Source organism: Lissotriton helveticus, chromosome 3_1 (assembly GCF_964261635.1).
Source record: "Lissotriton helveticus chromosome 3_1, aLisHel1.1, whole genome shotgun sequence".
In the NCBI taxonomy this organism is placed as follows: Eukaryota; Metazoa; Chordata; class Amphibia; order Caudata; family Salamandridae; genus Lissotriton; species Lissotriton helveticus.
In genome coordinates, this window is record NC_136061.1 from 457,446,603 (window position 1) to 457,464,822 (window position 18,220).

At 46.3% G+C, this 18,220-nt stretch overlaps 1 protein-coding gene across 2 annotated transcripts in view; it reads right to left on the minus strand.

Moving 5' to 3' along the window:
• Window positions 1–18,220, minus strand: part of C3_1H2orf80 (chromosome 3_1 C2orf80 homolog) — a 301,817-nt gene that overhangs the window by 46,088 nt on the left and 237,509 nt on the right. For both annotated transcript variants that reach the window (XM_078680339.1, XM_078680338.1), the window contains exons 7-8: window positions 6,921–7,008; window positions 5,784–5,902 (exon numbers count right to left, since the gene is read on the minus strand). In XM_078680339.1, the coding sequence (XP_078536465.1) occupies window positions 5,784–5,902; window positions 6,921–7,008 (207 nt within the window). The remainder of the gene's footprint in view (window positions 1–5,783; window positions 5,903–6,920; window positions 7,009–18,220) is intronic.

An 18,220-nucleotide genomic window follows, 5' to 3' on the forward strand; every position in this document is an offset into this window, starting at 1 on the left:
AAATGGGGAGTTAGGCTGCTCCAAGAGGTCTGGTATTAGAAATAGGGTTTCTGGTTGGCTAGTGTATGCACATAAGCCAGGCAGAACCCACCACACACACACTCACACAAGATAACCCCTGCTCACCCTCTTGGTAGCTTGGCAGAGCAGTCAGGCTTATCCAAGAGGCAATGTGTAAAGCATTTGTGCAACACACACACACCAGTGACACCCTAGGTACACCACAAAAGAGACCCACACAAGGTTATATAAAAGTATCCTTTGTATTATACGTAAAAAACATGTGACCACAAACACTTTGGGTCATATGTAAAGCACAACATCAGGGCATACATGTAGCCATTCGGTAGGGAGAAAAACACATAGATTCTCCCTAAACAGTGCGAGTAAATGCAGTTATAACCCGTATGCCACAGGGGCACCTGTGCGCCTACTATGGGTTATACGGTACCTTAAAGTAAAGGGGAAAATGTGGCATGTTTCTCTAGGTGCCAGGGGCCTCTATTGAGGTTCCGCCCGTGTCGCAATACTCCAGCAACTGCCCAAGATATGTGTCAGTATGGGGGTAGGGGCTAAAGCATACATGTACTGCTACAGTTGGCAGGGAGACCTCACTGGGTCCGCCGCAGGTGAACCCAAATTAGCAGATGAGGCTGCCCGCGTACACAATATTTGTGGTCCCTGAGCGGCTGCCGGCTACAATTTTGGAGACCGCCTCTGGTGTTGAGCGGTGGTGCAGATTTGCAACAATGCCTGTGGCCAGGTGCGAGGGACCTCCCTCGGTCTCTCCGTGCGGCGCTGCGGTGGATGCCGCTTACCCCTCCTGCGTCTGTGGGAATCCTGGGTGGCTGTTTGCCAGTCTATGCCTGGACACCTACAGCACTCGTTCAGCTGATGAGCGGATGCACTTGGTTTCTCCTGCTCTCACAAGCTGGTGCTACAGTGGGTGGAAGGCTCAGCTAAGAACTCGGGAACTTGCCGCATCGGGTCACCATGAGCTAGTGAATTTTCAGGCATTTCCGCATGGAGAAAACCATTGCTTCATGCCCACTCCAGGAAGGCAGCAATAAATCGCTCACCATGTGCTATATTTTCACAGAGAACAGCAAGCACTCCCCCACGCACTGGGTCAAAGGTGAAGTGCTCCTAACACATGGTTCCAAATAAAAAGTGTGAAGAACAGTTGAGTTCTTCGCCTACTCCAGGCAGAGGCATCCATTGCAGGCCATCCTACCCAACACACATCAGCCAGCCTCTCCAGCTCTCCTCCCAGGCAGACTCCTTTTGGACCCAACAAGGATCTTTCCTGAAGGCTTTAATATACATGAGACTTCCAACAGGAGGCCAGCACACACAAGCCCTTGGATATTCTTCACAAGAAGGATACCACAGCAGGACAAAAAGAGTTAGTATTTTTCCTCCACAACATACAGAAGCAGCAACTGCAGGCCAACCCACCCCTCACATAGAAAAGGCAGCACTCCTCACACAGTTCTTCCACCAGTGGTATAGCTATACCTTTTGCAGCCTTTGGCGGTATCTGCATTTGCCGCCCCAAGACGGCCGCAGGTAAGAGCAGGGGATGCTGGCGATCCCTGGATTTGCTGTCCCGATGGCTGCAGATAAGAGTGGGGAGAGGCGCCCCCCAAAAACACATGCCGCTTGGGGTGGGCCAATGCACACCACTGCACCCTTTCTACGCCACTGCCTTCCGCTCTTCTTCTTGGCGGGGTCCTTTTGGTTCTTAAAGTAATCTAATCCAATATCTATACCCCATTTTGTCATTGGTCTTTTTGTGGCAAGGGTCTCTGAGCCCAGCCCAAAACAGGCCTGTCCTCCCTGGTCCAGCATGATCACAGCTCAACCCCCCTTGTGATGTCTAAACTGAATGCACATCCCCAGCTCCTGTGTCTCCAAAACCAGACGCTGAATACACAAACAGTCAGAGACAAACAGAATGGCAAAGCAAGAAAATGCCCACTTTCTAAAAGTAAATTAAGCAGAAATTACCTGGAGTCCCATTTATTTAGTCTTGAACAAACCACACTATATGCTTTTAGCGGTTTGGGTTATTTATTTTACCCTTCAATTGATATTTTACTGAATTATTCTGTGAACTTTCTCTTTTTACAGTGAAACACATATATTCAACCACATAATTTAACACTCAATATTTCGACATACTTGGACAATGTGTAAAATTAACACTTTCACAAAAAACTCATAGTCAACAACATGTAGAAAGGATGTACACTGATGTGAGACACATCAGACTCCTGTACATCACATATATATAAATATAAAGAAAAACATTAATTTATCTTTCAATCCTGATTTTTATGAAACGATCTATTTATATTAATGCAAAGGCATAAATTGATTATGTCCGCCGACGCGTTTCTAGCCTCGTTTTTGCAATTACGGGCTTTCATCAGGGCTTCTTACTCTGAGTCCTATTGGTCATATCTACAACAAAAAGAAAAATGTGCTGTTGCTTTAATTCCTCTCAACTTTCTGACTCACTAAGGGCAATTTCATCTAGTGTCCCAACCTACCTATTGTCTTGGCTTTTAGCTTTTTATCCCAAATGCTACCAGCAAGGCGATATTATATGTTATCTTGTAGTGGCCTTCAGTGCCCAACCATACGTTTCCTTTTCAGTCCTATTACGGCAAGATTCTGTATGGAAACATTGGAAACGAGTATAAATGTCTGGACTGTTTTACTGTGCCCCCAAGGAATTCATGACATTGTTTACAGGCGTGTCCCTACCTGTTTTAATGCCTATCTTGTAGTGGCCTTCAGTGCCCAAACATACGTTTCCTTTTTTAGTCCTATTACGACAAGATTCTGTAAGGAAACATTGGATCATCTTTTCTACATGTTGTTGACTATGAGTTTTTTGTGAAAGTGTTAATTTTACACATTGTCCAAGTATGCCGAAAGTTCACAGAATAATTCAGTAAAATATCAATTGAAGGGTAAAATAAATAACCCAAACCGCTAAAAGCATATAGTGTGGTTTGTTCAAGACTAAATAAATGGGACTCCAGGTAATTTCTGCTTAATTTAATGTTAAAAGGCCCTTCCTGGGTCCTGCTAATTGGGCCTAACCCCCTTTTTTGTGTCCACTTTCTAAAAGTGGCATTTTCAAACACCCAATTCAAAAACCACCTTTACCAAAAGATGTTTTAATAAATTCGGAGTTCAGAGAGCCTAAACTCCATTTCTCTATCTTGTACCACTGGAAAGTTACACTTGTAAGATGTTACAAAGCAACTCCCATCTTAGCGCATGGGACCAGCTTTGCAATAGTGAAAAACGAAATTGGCAGTATTTTACTATCAGAACATGTGACACAAATGAGTACATGTCTTACCTTTCACATACACAGCACCCTGCCCATGGAAGTACCTTGGGTCTACCTGAGGGGAACCCTCCATGTAAAAAAAGGGAAGGTTAGTGCCTGGCAAGTGGGTGTACTTGCCAGGTCAACATGGCAGTTACAAACTTTGCATGGAGACACTACAGTGGTAGGTCTGAGACAGATTTACAGGGCTATTCATGCAGGTGGCGCAATCAGTGCTGCAAGCCCACTAGTAGCGTTTGACTTGCAGGCCCTGGCACACTCAGTGCATTTTAATAGGGACACAGAGAGCATATGCAATTTAGCCCTGATCAGCAGTGGTAAAGTGCTCAGAGTCCTACAGCCAACAAAAACAGAAAAATATGAGGCAAAAGGCAAAAAGGTTTTGGGATAAACCTGCAAAAAGGACCAGGATTAACATCTGGCAGAATGCACTTCTTACTACGACATCTGGAGTATAGTCAGTGTTAGGTGGGGTTCTCATTATGATCGCATTCATATATTCACTGCAACATGGGAGAGGAGTTGGCCTAACGGCTAGGGCAGTCGACCTTGAATCTGGGGAACCGGGTTGGAGTCTCGGCAAGGACGCACAACATGCTGTGATTCTGGGCAAAACACTTAATCTTCCTGTGCCTAACAAAAATGAATGTATCCTCATGTAATGCAACTGGTGCTCGTGTAAAGCACTCTGATACCCGATACGTTTGGGATCTGTTTGCGCTATATAAAACTCTGTAAAAAAAAACACATTATAATAGTTGGATTATTTACCTTCTTCACCATTGTTGTAATGCTGGTAACAATGCTTTGTTTCATTCTACTAATAAATGCAGCTCAGGTATTTCACACAAGAATCCAATTGCTTCAATAAATGTTTAAAAGGCCTATTTGTATTTTTCTTGTGTTTCACTTAGGCAGGCCTAAGGTAACCTAGAAAGGGTAGATCTGTTTCGCCGATTTCCTTAGTGGAGTCAGAGCGGTCATGTTCTGAGGTTGTAGACACCATCCGGTAACCTATCAGCTTTAGGGGTCCAGATGTCACACAGTGAGCTAGCCATGAATTGGGCCAACATATTCTGATTATATGCATGGACTCAGTCCCCATATCTTGGCACATATGTTGTCCAAACGCACATTCTTACTTGGTTAGTAGGAACTGTACAATATATTAATGCTTAATTAGTTAATCAGACCCTGTTACTTACTGGTCCCTCTATCCAAACTCCTTTTACTCAAACACTCCTGCTCAATATAGATCATCACTGTCTTGAGAATTCATCTGATTCATGCATCATCAACCTTTAGTCTTTGGAAACATTCAACATCACTTCCAAAATACAAGCAACCATGATATTCTCCTCATCTTCCCCACACTTCTCAACTTCCTTGGTCACAGGCAAACTCAGTGAGCAAGCTGCTATTACATTGTAACTGCCAGACATGTTTTGCAAATCAAAATTGCAATCTTGCGCGTAAAACAGCCATTTTGCAAACTGTGGGGTTCTCCTAATCAACTCTTCTTGTTGTTAGAATGTCTACTATTTGTTTATGGCCAGTGTAAGCAGAAAAGTGAGTACTCTACACATATTGAGATAGTGCTCCATGCCCCAATACTAGGCCAGCGTCTCATTCTGTGGTTGAGTACAAATGTTTCACATCCTTCAAAGATCACAACTCATGAGCACCTGCTTCCAATCATCCAGCATGATCTTGTAACAAAACTTCCACAAGACATACATTCTGGCATCAGTCATTATTATTGCCTTTAAATTAGTTTGAACAGCTTTAAAGCAGGAGCACTTGCCATCTCGCAAGGCATAGCCCCTTACACAATATATCCAGCACAAATAATTTATTTTTCTCCAACAACTTCCTTATGTTTCAGCAACAAATCTTGGTATAAACCTTAGCATTCTGCTTGTCCTATGAAGTCCTTTAATTGATTCTTATTTTTGGGACTCAGTGCCTCCACAATATCTTCATTCAGAGTCGATTTGGGTTCATACCCACTTCTTCTGATGGCATGTCACAAATACTCCACAGTCCTATCCTGGTCGCCAGTATAAAACCTACATGCAGCAGGTAAATGTAATCTTATTTATTGAGAGCACAATCAGACTACAATCATACAGGGGAGGAACTATCCAGTAACTGAATCAAAGTGGAGCCTTTGCCAGAATCAGCACACACAGGGAATGTTGGATAGGGAAAGAGCCCACTGAATTAGATGTTTGAAATAACTAAGTATATGACACATTACCATTTGGGAATCCCCTTCTCCACCACCAGTGGTGCTTCCAACCCAATAAGAAGAGGATGAGCATGATGACTTCTCTGAAGGTTGTGTTTCGTAAGGATAGATTTTATTGTTTAAGTCTGTGACAAACTGCAACACACTATCACTTGGCTATACCTGTTCTGCGTTTTCCGTTTCTGAAGAGGTTTCTGTTCCTTCTCGATCGTTGCCACTTGCACTTCTTGCTGAAGACCCAATCGTATTCTTGTTCTGCGCAGCCGTTTGCAATCTGAGATCTTGTCACAAAAAAACATGACATGCAATGGTTTATTTTGTTGCAATACAAAAGTAAAACTATTCAGCTTTGTGCTTAATAAGTTGCATGTTTAATGTTCTTTGTATGATCAGTTGATGTCCTTCCAAAAGGAGGCACTACAGATTTCTGAGAACACTGTGGATCTTGCAAACGAGAACTGGAAGCTTCTCCTGGCTCATTATACCACAGAAAGTGAAAACTGAAAATGAAACTCTACTGGTAAAGAGGAGTCTTCCATTACTTAGCCTGCTCATGTGATGGGCGTTTCCACCCACCACATACATCTTGCTCTTCTCTGCTCTTCACCATCCTGGTCTACTGAGCTGTACTCCCACAATACAATTGGCCTGCCCTCAACGTGTCCCCAGGCCTGGGGACACATTGTTAGGTGAGAAGGCTTTCCTCACTACTGCTGTCAGTACTGGGGGAGCCTCTATCCACTGTCCTACCCCCCTTTCTGCACAGGAAATATGCAATGATCCCTCGTGGCTCACTGAGGCCCATTCCCCAGAGGTTATCAAGCATTTCTGAAGATAAAAGGAAGTTATTACTGCTTCCCGTGGGAGCAAGGAACTTCGGGGCATATTATTAAGAACCTCATTAAAATGATCGCCGTTTTAGAGGCAGGACATCTAACCTGGGCTTCTATTGGAATTCTATAACGCATATTAGCAAGCCCATTATCGCCATTTAGCAGCAGTTTCCTGCCGCTAAAACTGCGATAATTTTAACGAGGTTCTTGCTAATATGCCCCTTCATTTTAAGTCTAAATTAGTTTTGCATTTCTCATCCTATTTTTAAATTATGATTATGATTCATTTTGATTACATTTGGGCAGCATACTTTAACTTTTTGAACTGTTAACTTCCTATTGCATATTGATGTTGTAATGATCCTGCCCTCTTGTGTGCAATTGGGCTATGACCACGGGCGCAAAAAATCAGCTATGTTCTAGTAACTGGAGCCAGACAGGTAGGTAACGCCAATCAAATACTCACCGTGCTTCCAGATGTGTTTTGCAGCCTGTGGAGCAGTCAACATAGCAAATGGATGCAAAGAAAGGTTAAACGGCTGTTTCCTGAGGCCCTGAAAATACAATATACAACATAAGCTTTGTTGAGGAAGCTCAAAGAGATGAAATGTGCAGGTTTTAGTTTCTACTGTGTAGTACCGTAGGATTTCTGCAACTACAGTGAAAATCAGGTGTCGGTGCAAACACTTTTTTATAACAAATTCGGAATGATGACCTAGAGATCCAAATAATAGACATATGTCCAACTATAATGCATTAAGCACATTCCTGTAAATGTAAGACATAGGAGAATAAGCGTTTCCTACTATGTGGCCAAATTCGTACACCCAGAAAGTATTGCAATGTTGTAAAAGATTACTCTGAATGAAAACTGCCCAGACCCAATCTTGGACATGGCACTGAAGTATGGAAGAAACATGTCCCTGTGTTTGGTGAGAAAGAGTTCTGTCTCTAGGTGAACAATTGGAAGGATGCACAGGGGAGTACTTAAGTGGAGAGAGTCATGTCCCTCAGTCTGCTGAAGTGTTATTTATTCACATTTTGCTTTCTCCCACATATATAGCATGGGGCAATGGATCAACCCATTGGCTCTTATCACTGTGAGTGACGATGTTTTGCAGTGCACAAGTGCATATCCCCTTAAAAAGTAGTCTATCACAACACCACTGCCCGTGGGCCCATCTCTGCTTTCATTATTTGTATTTCTTTTTCAACTGGTTAGTTTTTACATTTATTTTGCAAACAGATACACGCCACTTTGAGATGGTAGCATTTTTACGTGTCATTACTCCTAAACTTTTATTGTATATTGCACCTTTGTCTCAGGGGCGTAGCTTGGTCAGTAAGAATGAGGGGTTGGAGGGGGGGGGGGATTTGAACTTCAAATTTCCCAACAATCACGCGAAAATACTTTATATGAGAAGCAGGGCATGGGGGGGGTTAAGGGTCAGTGCATTAGGACTACGTAAAACACAATATTGTTCAAACTAACCAACATTTATTAATACCTTCAAAACAGAGAGAAGAGAGCGAGTGTCTTTTGTCTGTGTGTATGTGAAAATGCCAGGTGAAATGCACAGACACCTCATCATACCAGACTGAAAGCACTTGTACCCAACTGTTCACTACAGATGACATTTTTTTGCCTCAAGATAGCTACGTCGTTGGTTTGTTTACCCGAATAATCATCATAGTTCTCACAAGCCTAACCCTATTGGCTTTGCCAGTGCAAGTTACAGTTTTCAACAGAAACTCTATATTACCTGCTGAAACATGTCATAATAGGCCTCCTACCCCCACCAACGACGACGTTGCCCCGTTACTCCTCCAAACACATACAAAAAACCGCAACTCTTGAATGGTTTTACAGTCCCAAAGCAGCGGTCACTCCGATATTTCAGGGCATATGCAGTTGTGTTGTATTTCAGAATATCAACATGCGATGGCAGCATACCCAAAGAAAACTGAAATCAGTAGCATAACATTTCATTCACTAAAGCCACAATTATGGTAATTGATGATATCAAACATTTTATTGTACACTGTTGACGTGATTACATTTCCATAGCAACTTCACACTCTATATTAAGGAACTGTAATTATATTAAGAGTAAATAATGGCATATGCAATGCATGCAGCATTTTCCTCGTGTTGGGACCACGGACAAAAAAAACATATTTGCCTTGTGTACAGGTGGGCACGTGGAGGAAAGGGTGAGGGTTCAGCGGGTTTGGGAGGAGGGTATGGCAATTTGAATAATTGAGATCATGAACCACAACACTGGCTCGAGAAGTGACGGGATGTAAATGGTGCAGAGTAGAGGATATGTCTTATAGAAGAACCACAGATAACATACCTACTCGACTGCAGGCTCCCTTGAGCAGGAAAGTAGGCGTTAAGTGCAAACAGCAAAATAAACACTCAGGGGCAGATTTACAAGCACCTTGCGCCACTTTTGCGTCAACTTTCTCATGTTAAAAACGACGCAAAAGTGGCGCAAGAGGCTTGTTAATCTGCCCCTCAAGGTTTGATGGAGCCCAAAGCATTAAGGAATCCTAATTACACTAGGGTGACCAACTGGTATTGGTGCAAATTCAGGACGGTGAGTGTAAAAATTCAGGACAAAGGGTCAAAATTCAGGACACAAATTCAGGACAGGAGGTCAAAATTCAGGACAAAACTTCAGGACAATTGGATACGTTTTACAGACACATCAGAGGTCACGCAATAGTATATAAGTAAGCCCAGCCATATCCAAACATATTCATCATGTATCCTTCCATCTATCATTTCACTCATTCAGCCTTTCACTCATCCATCCATTATCCATCCACCCTTTCACCCTATCCATCTGTAAACTCATCCATCCACTCTTCTACCCATCCATCCATTCACTCGTCATTTCTCTCATCCATTTATCCTTTCACTCCTTCACTCATCTATTCATCCTTTTGTACATCTACCCTCCCTTTCACTTATTCATCCATCCTTACATCCACCCTTTCACTCATCCGTTCATGAATTCACCCTTGCACTTATCAATTTATCAATCCATCCACCATTTCACTCATCCATCCACCCACTCACTCATCATCCACCTTTTCACTCATCCATCCTTTCACTCATCCATCCACCCAGCTACCCTTCCACCCATACATCCAGCTATTTACCTTTTCTCTCTTCCATCCTTCCACTCACTCACCAATCCATCCATCCTCTCTCCTTATCCATCTATTCAATCTTTCATTCATCCATTCACCCTTTCACTTATTCATCCAGCCATCCACCCATCCCTTCACTTACTCACTCGCCCACCTTTTCACATTAATTTTGAGCTGAGCCGCAGGTGCCCTGAGAAGAGGCACTGACCCTGACCTCCCGCTGGTGCGCTGAGAAGAGGCGCTGACCCCCTCTACCCCCCGTTGGTACCCTGAGAAGAGGCGCTGACCCCCCGCTAGTACCCTGAGAAGAGGCGCTGACCCCCCTGCTAGTACCCTGAGAAGAGGCGCTGACCCCCCCTGCTAGTACCCTGAGAAGAGGCGCTGACCCCCCTGCTAGTACCCTGAGAAGAGGCACTGACCCCCCTGCTAGTACCCTGAGAAGAGGCACTAACCCCCCTGCTAGTACCCTGAGAAGAGGCACTAACCCCCCTGCTAGTACCCTTAGAAGAGGTGCTGACCCCCGCTGGTGCCCTGAGAAGAGGTGCTGACCCCCGCTGGTGCCCTGAGAAGAGGCGCTGACCCCCTTGCTAGTACCCTGAGAAGAGGCGCTGACCCCCCTGCTAGTACCCTGAGAAGAGGCGCTGACCCCCCCGCTGGTACCCTTAGAAGAGGTGCTGACCCCCGCTGGTGCCCTGAGAAGAGGTGCTGACCCCCGCTGGTGCCCTGAGAAGAGGCGCTGACCCCCTTGCTAGTACCCTGAGAAGAGGCGCTGACCCCCCTGCTAGTACCCTGAGAAGAGGCGCTGACCCCCCCGCTGGTACCCTTAGAAGAGGTGCTGACCCCCGCTGGTGCCCTGAGAAGAGGTGCTGACCAATGTTCCCTCTAATTTTTTTCATCTGTGTGCGGCAATGGAGGGTCTCTGTGCGCTGCAACCATGGCTATGTGCGCCAGGAACCAAACCACGCGTGTCTGCGGCGCCAAATGGCACTCCAAAATTTTACTTTAAAAAGTGAAAAGATAGTGCATTTTCATACATACAGCGCCACAATAAGGGTCTTAAGGGCAGTTTGCAAAATTGGATAAGCACTCTCCCCTCCCCTCTACCATCTCCCACCACACTCTTCCTTCTCTCTCCTCTACCCTCTATCCCCACACTCTCCTCCCTTTCTCCCCTCTTTCCTCAATCTCCCTTCTTTCTCCTCCCCTCTCCCATCTCTCCTCAAGTTACACACGATTGTCAATGAGCACTAACACAGCATCATTTATACCATTTCGGCATTAGTCAACACCACTAGTTTTTCCCTGTTGCTCTCATCTTCATCTCCCCCATGGTTACTCCTTTCCCAGGTCTATCTCCATTGCTCTGCCTTCCACCTCTCATGCCTCTCTCCCAAACTCATCTTCTCCCTTTCTATGCTCAACTCTCTCCCTTTCTATAATCTCAGACTCCCTCTCCAGCTTCTCTCTCTTGCTTCGCTCTTGGGCTCCCTGTCCGTACTTCTCGCCCCTGATACACTCTGTCTCCCGCTCCATGCTTCTGTCCCCTGCTGCACTCTCAGGCTCCCTGTCCGTGCATCTCACCCTTGCTTCACTCTTGGGCTCCCTCTCCGTGCTTCTCTACCTTGCTGCACTCTCTGCTCCCTCTCTGTGCTTCTCTCCCCTGCTGCACTCTCGTGCTCTCTAGAGATGTGGCCTAACGACCAGAGCTGCCATCTAAGTCACGTAAATACAAAACATGTTGCATTCCAAATGCTATAGGTGTCACATTTGCGAAAGTTATAACTATTGGCATTGTAAATGACAAAGCTATCCATTTAGCTATTTTAAAAACCAACACATAAATAAAATATTTGTCATTTACAAGACAAATAGCTCCAACTTTTCTAATGCGAGACCTATTGCATTTCCAATGCTTGTTGTGCCTTTCTGTCCTGTGTCCAACTCGTTTTTGGTGCCCTTCTGCCCCACTCGTTTTTTTGTGCCTTTCTGTCCTGTGCCCCACTAGTTTTTTGTGCCCTTCTGTCCTGTGTCTCACTCGTTTTTTCTGCCCTTCTGGCCTCTGCCCCACTCGTTTTTTTTGTGCCTTTCTGTCCTGTGGCTCAATCGTTTTTAGTGCCTTTCTGCCTCTCATTAAATCAAACTGTTGTTAGTAATAATGGTGCTTTAAGAGGCACATTTACAACTTATCCTCCTAAAAAACTGCTTGAAAGGACTCTCAAATCTCACTGTAAAATGATTTCTCTTTAAACCCGGACAGGTTTTGAAGAAAGTTATTTGTTCAATAAACCGGCTAATACAGTCTTTATAAATGTAGCTCTAATGTTCACGAACACAAATGATCAAACTCACATAGTTAAAACTGAGGGTTATTTGTGAGTGAGGCAGGAGTTGGAAAAGGATTTTGGTGGGCACACATATCTGATTAGTCAGTTTCACTGCAGGTAGCTGGACTCTGAGGAGAAGCCTACCATGCATAACCAGGGCAACTATTCAATCTGTAGGTGTTCAGAAGCATAAATGGGAATTGTTTATCATCACACGAAATAGCGACAGTATTCACTCTCTTCCTGCAGTAAATGACCTATATGCACCAGTGCATGCACACATGCGAGCAGTGTTGTAAGTGCAGCAGTGCTATAATGCATTGTCCTAGGTACAGCGCTTACAATACTTTGTGCCTTTCTGTTCGGTGTCTCACTCGTTTTTTGTGCCTTTCTGTTCTGTGTCTCACTTGTTTTTTGTGCCTTTCTGTCCTGTGTCCCACGCGTTTTTTGTGTCTGCTGTGCCTAGAACTGAAGGACCTTTAAATAGCAAAAAAGGGTAGAAAAGCCTGCATTCCAAAAGACAACCCTAACGCCGTGGATTTTAATTGAAGTGACTTTCCCGCTCATTCCGAAGGTCTCTGAAGAACAGCAGAGAAAGAGGAGACGATTCTTCCCACCCACGTCTCCCACCCAGGCTGTGTAGTAAGGCGCTGAAGGAGGAGGAGCTGATGCTGGTAGAGGAGGAGCTGGCGGAATTTGTCCGAAGAGGAAGACATTTTTGCTCCGACATAAAACATCCCTATAAAGGACTCTTCATGGCCAGGCAGCAGTCTTCCAAAATTAGTGCTAGGAATTAGCAATCCCCAGCCACTAATGCACATTTCACCTATGCAAGACTCACCATCATATAGTTCTCAACTAGCAGGTAATGTTGAACAATCTCCTACACACTCCTCCCGCCCCCCGCCTCCCGCCTCCCAATAACCACCAGTTCCCCCGCCCCCCGCCTCCCGCCTCCCGCTCCTTACCTGCAACTCCTCACGCCTGCACCGCCGTCACCACTGTTAAAAGTGCCTCATGTCATGTTTGCGCCGCTCGCTTTGTAAAAGCGGCGGGCGGCGCGAATCTCTTGCGACGGCCTGTGTGTGCGCTCCACGCTAGGTGGTGCGCGGTGACGTCAGGGAAGGTGCGCGTGCGCGGCCTAGAGGGAACAGTGGTGCTGACCCCCCCGCTGGTGCCATGAGAAGAGGCACTGAACCCTCCTGCTAGTACCCTGAGAAGAGGCACTGACCCCCCTGCTAGTAAGGGGGGTCAGCACCTCCTCTCAGGGTACTAGCAGGGGGGTCAGCGCCTCTTCTCGGGGTACTAGCAGGGGGGTCAGCGCCTCTTCTCAGGGTACTAGCAAGGGGGTCAGCGCCTCTTCTCAGGGCACCAGCGGGGTCCGCACCCGAGAAGAGGCGCTGACCCCCGCTGGTACCCTTAGAAGAGGTGCTGACCCCCGCTGGTGCCCTGAGAAGAGGCGCTGACCCCCCTGCTAGTACCCTGAGAAGAGGCGCTGAACCCCCCCGCTGGTACCCTTAGAAGAGGTGCTGACCCCCGCTGGTGCCCTGAGAAGAGGGGCTGACCCCCTTGCTAGTACCCTGAGAAGAGGCGCTGACCCCCCTGCTAGTACCCTGAGAAGAGGTGCTGAACCCCCCCCCCCCCCCCCCGCTGGTGCAATGAAAAGAGGCACTGACCCCTCTGCTAGTACCCTGAGAAGAGGCGCTGTGCTCCTGCACAGAGGAGATACGAACTCTGAGCCCAGGCTGAGTTGCAGAGTGAAAAGTTTGACTTTGATGTTTCTTTCTGTGATTCACGTTTTTTGTGTACATCTGTACAGCTCAGATCAGAGAACAAAAAGAAACCAGCATTGGCAGGTCTGGCCATTTTTGTCTCACACAAACTGCAGAGACATGAAGCATTCAGGGCTGTTTGCATCTGAATCGATGCCCCTGCTCCTGAAGCTGCAGCCCCTCCCTCTCAGTCACCTTCAAGCACCTCTTAACACCTCATCAAGGGCTGGAGGTGTGAAGGTTGCCATCCCGCTGTGCCTCTCCGATGCTGATGCTGCGGGGTATAGGAGCTTTGGAACAGCCTCGGAGTCCAGAAGGGAGGTGGGGGAAGCTGTGCAGGCGTGAGGGTGGTGCGACCAGTGGCAGGTTAAAATTACGGACAAATGGCGTCCGTTAAACAATCCTTCACGGACAACGGACAGACGGTCGAAATTACGGACTGTCCGTGAAATTTACGGACGGTTGGTCACCCTAAATTACACATCTCATATAGGTACAACCATTTCTTTTAGTTAACTTTAATAGATTATCTCGGGGGAGCAGCTGCCATAATATCAGGAATGGGAGGGGTGGGGGAGTGGGGTGATGGATGGGCTTATCACTTCAATGGTGCCGAAAACCGCCAACTTCAAAATAAACGAGATAATACGAGTACAAACTAATTCTCTAATTTCAGAAAAAGTATTTACAATTAAAATATTTTTTAAATTAGTGTTTTCTGTTTGCTACATACAACGGCGCATTGTAATAATGTTTTGTATGTGCTTCATTCTGCTAACGGGGTTGCAAAGCTCTCTAATCAGCACTGTGCTCCCAGGTGGGCTTCCGAAATCCAAGGTTGAAAAGGGGATTAGTTGTGGTTTGGCTGATTTGAGAGATGTTGAGTGAGAATTGTTGTTTTGTGTTGTGTTGTGTTATTTTATATCGATTTGCATGGCGCAGCTTATCACCCGTGAGAGTATCCAGGTGCTGGAGCAGGAACGTAGGCCAGGCGGTGCCCCTAGTTGAACAGCCAGGTCTTCAGTTTCTTGAAGAAATTGAGAACTGGAGTAGCAATCCTGATGTGTTAAGGAAGTGCAATCTAGTGGCGAAGATTAAGGAGAGGGTGCTCCCCCCGGACTTATTTCTGTGGATGCGGAGCGCTTGTACGAGGAAGAGAGAGGAGGAGCGTAGCTGTCTGGAAGGTTGGTGGAGTTGATGTCTATTGCTATTGTTGAGGTATGCTGGTTCAATGTTGTGGAGGGCTTTGTAGGTGTGGATAGGAGCTTGATTATGCAATGTTTCTGGATGGGTACCCAGTGTAGCTCAGTGAGGTAGGGAGTGATGTGAGTGCTTCTGGGGACGTCTAGGATGAGTCTGGTGGCGGTGATTTGGATGGTTTGCAATCTTTGCCTGAGCTGTTTGGAGAAGCCAACGTAGAGTACGTTGCCATAGTTGACCCTGCTGGTTATGACCGCCTAGGTAATTATGCGCCTTGTGTGCATGAGGAGCAATTTGAAAATCTTGCAAATTATTCTGAAGATGAGGCACAGGGACGGACTGGCCGGAGCTGGCACCGGGCATTTCCCGGTGGGCCGCCAGGGTGGGGGCCGGTTTAGGCACCGGGGGACCGTTTTTGTTACAGGGCTGTTTTTACAGCATAGCTGCAAAATCGGCCCCTGTAACAAAATCGGCCAAAATCGGCCCTGGCAAATAGCACAGCTGCACCCCCCCAACCCCGTGGCCGATTTTGGTACCCGGATGAGGCAAAAGGCTGTGATCACACCGTTTACCGGTTTGTTCATCATGAGTTTATTTTCAAGGATAATGCCAAGGTTTCTGACATGGTCTGTGGGGGTGGGCGTGGAACCAAAGTGGAGTGGCCATCAGGAGGAGTCCCAGGGGGAGCTCTGGTTTCCAAAAATCAGGATCTCGGTTTTGTCTGTGTTGAGTTTAAGGCAGTTCGCTGGCATAAAGTTGGCCATGTTGGACTTGCAGGAGGTGAAATTGGTTCTGTTGTTGTTGCCAGTGTTAGTGAGGGAGAGGATGAGTTTAGTATCATCAGCAAATGAGACAAAGTTGATGCCAAGTGCTCTTATGATTCAGACGAGGGGTGCCATGTACACATTAAGCAGGGTTAGGAGGAGGGAGGAGCCCTGGGGGACTTTGCAGTCGAGCTTCTTGGGTTCAGAGGGAAAAGTGGAAAGTCTGCCTCGCTGGGTCCTGTTGGAGAGGCAATCCAACTCAGGGCAGCCCCTTAAACTCCTGAGTCCTGGAGAGCGGTCATTTCTCCTCTGTCCGTGATGGTCCAAATTTGTCAGTTGCTGCCAGCAGGGCAGTTTCCATGCTGTGGTTGCTGCAGAACCCTGACTGGGTGGAGTCCAGCAGGTTATGTTTAATGTAGGCTTGGTGATCTCTTTCTTCAGGACTTTGGCCAGGAAAGGGAGGTGCAAGATAGTTCGGTAATTTCTGAGATATTTTGGGTTGGCCCCGGGTTTCTTCAGGAGGGCTGTGAATTCTGCATGTTTCCAACTCTCAGGAAGCTTCCGCTGAGGATGGAGGAGTTGATGATGGTGGTGAAGTTGGAGCTGATCAGTGTGCTTCCCAGGTTGTACATGTGGTGGGGGCAGGGGTTAGTCGGGGACCCTGAATAGATTGCCTGCATGCTTCTGGCAGTGTTGTCCATGGTGAGTGGGCTCCAGTTCATTAGAAGGTGGTGGTCCTGTTGGTGGTGGGGGCTTGTATGATGATGCCTTCCATGGTGGGTTAGGGTGCAAAGTCAGTGAAAATCTTGAGAATATTGTTGTGGAAAAAGCCAGAGAAGCCTTCGCAGAGGACCTGTGAGAGGATGATGGTATTGGAAGCTGCTGTAGGATTAGTTAATTATTTGACGTCAAAGGGTTCTTTGTTGGAGCAGGATTCTAGTCTGAGCACGAGGGCAGCTATCCTGACTTCTTTGATCAATGTGTTGCACCTTTTGAGTGCAGCTTTGCCCCACCTAGTTCTCTATCTTCTTTCTAGTTATTTGCAATAGCGCTTGGAATCTCTCAGGTTTTGTGGGATGTTGGAATAGTATAATTTACTATTCCAACTCCAGTCTGTGCAACAGTAGGGAAGGTGTTAGATTTTAACTCCAACAACTTCTGACCTAGAGCAAGTTGTTGTTCCGACTTGCAGGGTAATGGCATGCGTTTTCGGGGTAAACAAGGTTTACCTTTCACAAGCTATTCCTACCCTTTATGGCATGCCTACCAGAACCCATTCTCTGATGGGACGAAGAGTTCCTAGGGCATGAGGGACAAAAACCTAGGGGATACTGAGAGTTTTCCATTCTCGAAAGAGCCCTGTAAAACCCTGGCACAGGGAAATTGAAAGGCATTGCAGGCTCCAGGATTTACACTGTAAGAGTGCATGCATAGTTAAAACTCATACCCTTCATCTGGGAGGCAAACGAATCCGGTGAAGATAAACAATGTTGTCCCTTACTGTTTCCACTACATGAGAAGTCCCTAGAAGGGGAAAGAGGGGTGGACGATCAGGACAGGTCCAATGATGAGGCGCAGGTCCTTGTGTCCAGAATCTTCTTCCCATGGAGAGGCGGGTGAAAAATGTGAAACCTCAGACATGTCTGACCTGGACAGGCTTTACCACCCAATATCTTTAGAGTGGTTACTGGGTTTCAAGGGGGTGACCTATGTGGCTAGTCAACCTTTCAACAAAGAGGTCAGTACATACCAAAGAGTGTAATGCCCCCAGCCAACTCTGAATGGCAAGGTCACCCTTAATCCAGAGATCGATGCAAAAATGTTGAGCTTTCCAGCAGAGGTAATTAGAGATCCTAAGAAGAGAATTGACCGTTCTTGGTGGGTTTGCTAGGATGAACTCTTGACTGTGGTGGGTGTCTTTGATATAGGAGAGGAAGCAAAGATCCCAAGTAGTAACAGCTACCCAGCAATAATCTCTACTGATGGCTCTATGGGAAACACCAACTGTGCGTTCTCGATGGCGAGAAGGTGAACCCTGCTAATTATAAGGGAATCAAAGAGCTAGGGGATGTGGCTCAGTCAGAAGCTGTGGCTTAACACAAATTGGTGGGGCCCCCCTGCATAATGTGATGAAGGCCCCTAAGTCTCTCATATCTCACAGACATCATTGGCCTTGGGCTGTGTGGGGACCCCTTGAAGTATTGGGGAGCTACTTAAGGGTATGGGGAATCCCTGCACCACAGGGACTGCAAGGGCCTGTGCTACTCCACTGTTCAGAAACTAGAGAAGTGGCATAGGGCTACTCGTTTCGTAAGGTGTAAACCTTCATGTAAAAAATCTTCGGAGCAAGGTTTTTGCAGGGGCTGAGAGAGGCAGGGGACGCTTGACTGTCAATAATGGTCTCAGAGGTTCCCAAAGTGGACAAGAAGTAGGCACCCCAAACAGTGGCAAGGTAATAGGATAGGCACTTTCTTTCTCTGTTTTAGTAAATGTTTCATTCCCTTGTCATTCATCCAGGATAGTTTTCAAACAAAGGCACTAAAC